This window comes from Fulmarus glacialis, unplaced genomic scaffold (genome assembly GCF_000690835.1).
Source record: "Fulmarus glacialis isolate BGI_N327 unplaced genomic scaffold, ASM69083v1 scaffold193, whole genome shotgun sequence".
NCBI classification, from domain to species: Eukaryota; Metazoa; Chordata; class Aves; order Procellariiformes; family Procellariidae; genus Fulmarus; species Fulmarus glacialis.
In genome coordinates, this window is record NW_009203345.1 from 1 (window position 1) to 8282 (window position 8282).

Genomic DNA, 8282 nt, shown 5'->3' on the forward strand with positions numbered 1-8282 from the left:
GTCGCCACAAGACAAGGCTTGCGGGCCCGCACGGCCTCATCCCCCGGCGGGTCGCGCGGCCGCAGCGCACGCCTCTGCACGTGTGTGTGGATGTAGGCACGCACACCCAGGCACGCGGGCGGTGTTTTTCCCTCGCAGCCCCTTCATATCCACACGGAATGGTACAATTGCTACTGAAACAGCGATTTTCCTTGTACGTTTCCCTGATGTTTCTCACATAAGCAAATTTGTCATCTGAGTTCACAGGCCTTGTCAGATTCTCAAGACAGAAGCTACTCAGTGCTTCTGGAAAATGGCAGGTAAGAACAAATACTAATAAAAATGCTGTTCTCTTCAGGCCTGGGCACGCTGGTATGTGGTATCTCTGTAATATTTAGTTGGGATACTAAGGTATTACTTTTTCACATGACTGAAATTATTTCAGTAAGTGATGCCTTTGAAAACTCCAGTCTCTCTGTGTCCGAGTGCCCCCAACTCCACTGAAATGGAAGCAAAGCAGCAGCTTGCAGAATTAATCTTATCGCATCTCTGAGCTTGTGTCATCTCCAGCCACTGAGCTACCTATTTGCTGAGAGTTAGCAAAAAGAGCAAAGAGGTAACTGCTCTTGATATTCCAGAGTAAGTTATGGAGCAGGGGTTTAAATAGTTTATACATGTTTTAAATTTATGATAGCATTTGACCACAAATTTTAATAGTGTCTTGGCAAAGCTATTGTTTCGTGGATGGACACTGGAGAAACAATCACCCCTTATAATTTAGGTTAAAAATGAGGTTACTGCAAGCATTCATCTCGGATTCTGTTAATTATATCTGACACCTTAAACTTATCTGTCACCCTGGTGGTGCTCTGGGCCGTACAGCTTCTGTGTCCTCTGGAGAAACTGAACTCAGCAGATGCCTGAGTTTTGTGTTGGCAGTTAGGAATCCAGAGCTGCATGTTTTCAAGATCCAGTCATTTTCAATAGTCCCTGGAAATTTCCCTCTCTGCAGTGTTTATGTATAAACAACTACTACGTCATAAAAGTATTTCACCTTTCCCTTGTGTTCAGTGATGAATTATTTTTTTTTCAGAGAATCGTTACAATTAAATGGCCTATGTACAATAAAATTTTGAACAAGTAAGCTCTGATACACCTTGTTACATCAGTTTAAGAAGCTCCATCCCAACGTATCCGTCTTGCCACTCAGCTTACCCAAATCCACTTTGTCAGCAGTTTGAGATACACTAGACAGCTTGCTCTCACAGCTAAGAAAAAATCATGTTGCTTTCTATTGAAGTCGCTGTGATGATGCTGAAGTGGGATAGCTGCATCTTAAACATCTACCCCGATGTTGTCACTTGCGTGGCACTGAACTAGAAGATGAGGGGATCCCATATTGCAGGAGGAAGATCCTCTGAGCTCTCAGAAGTTCTTTCCACAACATTTTGAGGGAATCTAAGCTGGCACTGCTTTGATCCCAGCCCGCCCCTCACACTTGCACTGTAGCTTGTCTGACCCAGCCTAAGGAGCTAAATCAGCAGACAGCTTTTTTTTTTTTTCTCTCTCTGTTGTTGGGTGAGTTTTTTGGGGGGTAGTAGAATCAGATAAACACAAATGCTGATTCAAGAGGAGGGACTGGGTTGTGCTGATGTAGGGCAGTGTGACCTGCTATGGAAACACAGCCACTGTCCACTGAGTTCCACCTAGGAAAGCCCAGTGTAGCACAAAATTGCTGGATTGGGGGCATTCACTGATCAGTTCTTCATGAGTCACTCATTGCTGCCAAGCAGGAGCCAAATGCTGCCACTGTCATTTTGTTTTCACTAGTTTTGTGCTGCTTGGAAAACACACAACAGAAGAATGAAGGGCCAGGCCCCGGTTCCACAAACTGTTTCGTATCTGTCTCCTGTACTCAAAGGTGTCTTCTGGTTGTCTTTCTGCCTCCAGGGAGAAAAGTCCTGATAGTCTATGCACATCAAGAGCCCAAGTCCTTGAACGGATCTTTGAAGAGGGTTGCTGTGGAAGAACTGAGCAAGCAGGGCTGCAGTGTCACAGTGTCTGATTTATATGCAATGCAGTTTGAGCCAAGAGCAACAAGAAATGACATTGTTGGTAAGACTAGCAAAAATACACTTTTTTCAACAATAATGACGAGACAAACTTTCACCTTTTCTATCCTGCTGCATTAGCAATCCAGAACCATGCTGTTAGGTGCACTCCGAAAAATAGTTGGTATTATTTTGTACAAATATCCCCCAACTAACAAGACCTAGCTTTTTATTTTCTATTAGCATTGACTAAGAAATGTCAGCGTAGGAACGCAACAAGTATCATCTTTATTTAAATAAATCTGATCACTAGAAATGGCCCCTCAATCAGAAAAATGAAGTATCTGTATAGTACAGATTTATGAAACAGTGTTTTGCCTTTAGACTAAAGTGAATGAGGGAAAATATTATTTTTAATGTATTTTCAATCAACTACAGAAAAGTTCTAAGAACCACCTTCTCTTAATGAACAAGATTACAAATGCTTTCTGCAAGTTAGCTCCAGGCACTTAAGTGCGTGGGCTTTTGAGTTGTCTTGCCACCTCCTGACTACCTTGGTAGTATATGATTACTAAAAATGACTAGATGATGCAGTTAAGACTTGAGAAAAACAGTGATGCTCTTGTTAGGCTTATGTGATATTTTCACTGTACTCTTACAGCATTTAGCCCCAGTATTTTTCCAGGTCATGAAACACAAAGCCATAACATAATCTGTGACAGCCGAAAACAAGAATCAAAAAGAAATAGCACAGGTCCAGTGCAAGCTCTGGCAAAAACAAGAAGAAACTTATTAATGACCAGACATAAGCATTTCTAAAAGTCCACTCCTGAATATGAACCTTGTCTCATAGTGACATTACTGAGAGGGAAGAATGCATTAGGACATGTCCACAATCAGTCTCTGACATCTTTCTCATGGGTGAGAAATGCCTTCAGATACCATTCTATGACTTCCTAGAGTTTAGTTCATGAGGCTACTGCCTCTCTCTTCTGCTAGAGATCGATGATCTACTAGTTGAATCAGCAGAATGGATGTATATGTCTGATTCAGACATACTTCAGTCGGCTCGCCCAACTGTAGTGGAGTCAGCAGAGATGGCCAATACTGGTTTCCCAGCCCCTGCTGAGTTTCCCAGTTACGGAGGCTGAAAAGAACTACAGGGTGCTTGTGACTGCATGGTGCTTTCAGTAATCCCTAATGCAGAGGCAGAGCAATTAGCAAAATTCTCTTAAATCCTCTTAAATCATCCACCTGCATCACCAAAGTCTTGAGCCAAGCTTAGGACCTCTTATTGCACTTCATATGTTGCTACAGAAAGGCAAAAGTTTTAGCACTCTCAGTCACTACATTCCTCTCCAGTTTAAAATCAAATCACCATCAGCTGTGATGATGCTGAATATCCACAAAAAAAAAAAAAAAGGAAGTGGGAAAAAATGGAAAACAGTAATTCAATTTAGAACTGTAGATTGCAACCTGTATTTAATTCCGATCTGGCTATGATGCTAGAAACAGGCCAAGCAATGACTGGTCACTTCTACCCACAGGTTGCTTGCACAACTCAGAAGAGTTCAGTTATGGCATGGAGACATGGGAAGCTTACAAGAGAGGATGTTTGTCCAACGATCTGATTGAAGAGCAAAAGAAGGTGAAGGAAGCAGACTTACTGATTTTTCAGGTCATTATTTTAAATTGTATTAAAAGACTTCAGTTGTAATGTACAGGGTTGAACAAAAAAAAAAGAAATAGTGAGAAGATTATAGATTTCATTAGGAACATTGAATCAAGCCAGAGTAAAAAGAGGTAGTAGCTCTGCCATCAACACAAAACAGTCTGTATCCAGCGTAGCAATTTCAAGGCATCGAGTTTTTCTGATAGGATGTGGATTTTAGAAAATATCAAAAATACCAGATCATGTGTAAGTATTATTTGTGCTAGCACAGTATGAATTTTTCACACAAATAATGGCTCCACACTGGCATTTTTGAGGAGTAGGAAGGCATCTGAAATTAGAACCTTAAAATACCTGAGTAAAATTCACAGCAGTGCTTCACTTAAAAATTATTATTCAAAAGTAAGCTGATTGCATAGGTTTTGTGAAGACTGGTCCTCACACTACCTGCACTCCAAATCAATTGCATTGAGCAACTCAGACCAGAAAGTATGGAGTGCAAAATAGTACTATAATTCTCGATATGAGAACTGTGCCATGTCATCAGGCAGCCCAATACTATCCCTTTGTCTTGGAGCTCACGCAAAACAAACACAGATCTACACACGGAAGTGTGTGTAAGGGCGTAAAGCAGCCCTACCAAGTTACAGGTTTGGGATACGGTAACAGACTCCAGACCAATATCTTTAGGAATAAACACTTTATCTCTAAGTAATGGTACAGAAACAAATACAGATCAGTAGTACAATTACCCAGGTCATTACAACAGCAAATCCAGTAATTCAGTAGCATGGTGTTAGTGTGCTATAGATGCTCGGGTATGTAGCTGAGACTACTACAAACAGAAAGCACTTCAAGGTATATACCTGAGACTACTACAAACAGAAAGCACTTCAGTTATTTTTGCCAAGCATAGTTACTGCCTCTCCTGACAGAGAGCTGGAAGAAGGCATGTACAGGATCTGAACAGATCAAGATAATAGGATTTGGCTTGTAGACTAGGCCTAAGGATGGCCCCGACTCTCTGTGCTAACAAGGTAATTTACTTTTTGCCTAGTTTCCCTTGTATTGGTTCAGCATGCCAGCAATCATGAAGGGCTGGATGGACAGAGTCTTGGTCCAAGGATTTGCTCACGAATTTCCAAACTGTTATGATTTGGGTTTGCTCAAGGTATGTTTCTGAGATTGTTTTATTAAGATCAAGATTTGCACAATCCTCTTGAGGGTATTGGTCTTTCTTTTCCATTATATTTGTTTAAAGCTCTCATTTACCCTCTCCTCAAATAATGCTTTCGTAATGTGTTGAGTAACTTTCTGGCTTGTTAAAACTGTCTGAAAGGTAGTACAATAAGGAGAGTGCAGTGGTTCCTAAAGATTTAAGCAATCTCCTAGAGATTTTTAGTTGGCCTACAAAATGGGCTTTATAATTTGGCAGGTGTATCAGAGTGCAGTGGGATGGCATACAGCTTGCAAACAGTTTAAATGGATCCATTTCTTAAAACTATAGTCTGTCATTCTTCCCACCACCATAGGACTGCACAAATCTGTAATGAGTGACGTACTAGAATAGGTGATAAGATTCTGTTCTGGGATTAGATGTCAAACGTTGGAATTAAACTATAAAACTTAATCAGAAACCTGAAATACCCAGTGCACGAGCCTCTGTCCCAACTATCTCCTTTCAACCTTTTCGTCTCTGTAGCTTATAAATTAGGCAAGATCAGTATCTCTAGATAACAATTCATAAATCTTTAATTCTCCACGGCACTGGGAATATCCCTGGAAAATTTTGGCCCACTGCCTGATGGATCTTATTTGGTAACAACTGCAGCATCCAGAAACAATCAATATTAGTTTCATATTTATGCTCGCTGCATATTAATCTCTGTAATTTCTGATGTTCTTAATTCCAAATATTTCAGTTTGTTTAAATTTCAGAAATGGCTGCCTCAGTGGGATGAATAGGAATAATCCCCAATGATCATAGGTGCATGCTGAGTGCAGGCTCAAGGCAGTTTGGATACTGCACTGGAAAAATGTTATTTCAATTACAGAAGCTAAAACTGAGAGGATAGAAGCTGAGCACAAGCCCATGGCTAATACCATAGTTACAGAAGCAGAAGAAACACAGGGGTTTAGAACACCTGAGGAATAATTTGTTCTCAAATTATTCCTGAGGAATAATTTGTTCAGCCCAAGTTTGAAGGGGGACTGTAGCATTCCCTTGGCAAGTGACAAGCAAGCCCAAGTTTGAAGGGGGACTGTAGCATTCGATTTCTGCATTCAGGAAGGACAGGAATAAAGATATTCTCAGTAACAGAGTGCTTACCAGCCACAGTTTTCCAAACATTGCATAGGGGAGAACAAGGGTCAGCCCTGCTTCATACAAAGGTGTCAGACATGTAATTCCTTTTCTTTTTAACCTGTCTCTGCCCAAAGCCCTGACACACAGTCCACTGTCTAGTTGTATGTCATCAATCTTTGCCTCAGAGCTGCCACTACACATAAGGTCTGGGAAAGAAGAGGATACTGCCTCCTCTAGAAATGTATGCTGTCCAGGTTCCCCTGAATATCTCTTGAACTATTCAGCCACTGTTCTTTAAACATGCCTAACCCAAGCACTGCTTTCTTAATTCTAGAACAAATTAGCCCTGTTTTCTTTCACCACTGGAGGAAGCAAAGAGATGTATGCAAAAGGAGGTATCAGTGGTGATATTCGCTATCTCCTGTGGCCCATACAGGTATAATATATGAATATTTGGTTGTTGTTTGCTTCAATTTTTATTATTCCAATTATTTTTAACAGTTGTATTATTGTTTATTTTATAGGAAATATAATATAATAAGAAAGAATTAAGTTGTCAGTTCTAAGCATCTGCAGGTTATAAATTGCGCTCTAAAATCCTGAGACTACTTTAAAACTCCACAGAGTGTCAAAGTTGTTTTGTGCCCCTTCCTCCAGATTGGAATCTGGAGAAAGCTTATACTGTCAGCCTTTTAAGTTTCTCTGGTGTTATAGGATTTCCTTTAGCCCTAGCAGGCTTTCTTTTCCCCATAGCTACCTGATTCACGTAGGATGTGGGGCAGGAGAGGAGTCACACATTATCCTGGCATTAATGATCAGCCTACAAAAGTTAGCATGCCTTCTCTTATTGCTATCCTTTTATCAGAAGTAGCAAGCATGCTTTGAGAAATTTAGGTGGTAAGGCAAATTGTGCCAGCTACTTCTTAATAATACAATGGATGTGCTTAAATTATTTGGTCTCCTACCCATTGCGATTACTAGTTGTCTGCCCTTGTGAGGCTATCTAGCTGCAGAGCTTGCAAGACAACATGACAAAGAACGTGAAACGCAATTGTGAATTCAGAAATACACAGAGGGAAAATGGCAAGTTGAGCTGATTTGAAAGGCAGTAGCCTTCATTCAGGATTGTTTGGCTAAGCCAGAGGTAAAAGGTTAAAAAAAAATACTCAGAAGTAGATGAGAAATACACTGCAGTTCAGGAACAGTACAGTGAACTTTAGGCTGTCTCTGATCCTTGCAAATTTAATAGCATACAGCAGCCAAAGAGAACAGTTCTGTGAGTTTAATAGCACTTAAAAATAAATTCCACAGAGCAGAATAAATGAAGTTGACCTTATTTTTCAGTGTATTGTATGTCATTCTGCTTAATGCCTAGCCTTCAGTAGTGACTGCCAGGATAGGTAATGAACTTTTGCAATTTGTTTCCCTTCTCCTGATAAATGCACAGGTTTAGAAAACCTGCCTTATATTGGGTCAGAGAAACAATTTCAGATTTGAATCTTCCACATTCTTGAATTGAAAGATTAACTATTTCCTGAGGCATTTCTTTCTTTGCTTTGAGTCCAGCATGGAATCATGCACTTTTGTGGTGTCAAAGTCCTTGCACCTCAAATCTGCTTCGCTCCAGAGTATGTCTCTGAGGAGAAGAGGAAGGAGATGCTGATTGCCTGGGCCCAGCGTCTGAAGACTCTTTGGAAGGAAGAGCCTATAAACTGCTCTCCTGAGTGGTATTTCAAGTAATGCTCAGGTATGAGACTACAGAGAGAAGATTTTTTTTTTTTCTCCATTCTTTTTGGTGCTTTCTCTCAGTATGTGAATGCTAATCTCCTAATTCAAATGTATTATAACTATCTTGAGTACTACAGCTAGCAGCTTAACTGACAATATAGTATTTATCTTCATTGATTCCTGAGGGATTCTCTTCAATGATGGGTACAAAACTCTTTGCGAAGAATTATCCTTGCTCACATAAACAGTGACATCCTGCCTACAAGTGGTTGATAACCCAAGCAGTATTTAATTGCAGATTATACCATTGCTGCTTATGAAACAGTAAAGTATATGGCCAAGTTTATTTTAGCACTTTTTGTACCAGCTGCCACTTTTTATTTGCCAGGGAACATGCTGCCCATACTCAACCTTGTTATGGCCAATCCTGTTCTTTTAAATGAGAGCTCTACACTTGTGCCTTTGAGCTATGAAGCCAGGTCATGAATAATGCAAAAGGATGTACAGTTGCACAGTGGCTTAGACAGCTGGAAAGCCTTGTGGACAG

General features: G+C 40.4%; 1 protein-coding gene across 1 annotated transcript; it reads left to right on the top strand.

Annotated features, from left to right (window-relative positions):
• Nucleotides 1–179: 179 nt before the first annotated feature.
• LOC104071342 (ribosyldihydronicotinamide dehydrogenase [quinone]-like) lies at nt 180–7886 on the top strand. Its single transcript, XM_009574585.1, is given in 7 exon segments — nt 180–299; nt 1930–1972; nt 1975–2094; nt 3578–3708; nt 4760–4873; nt 6342–6443; nt 7574–7886. Coding segments are annotated over 6 exon segments (663 nt in total). The 5' UTR covers nt 180–299; nt 1930–1950; the 3' UTR covers nt 7748–7886.
• The last annotated feature ends 396 nt before the right edge of the window (nt 7887–8282 follow it).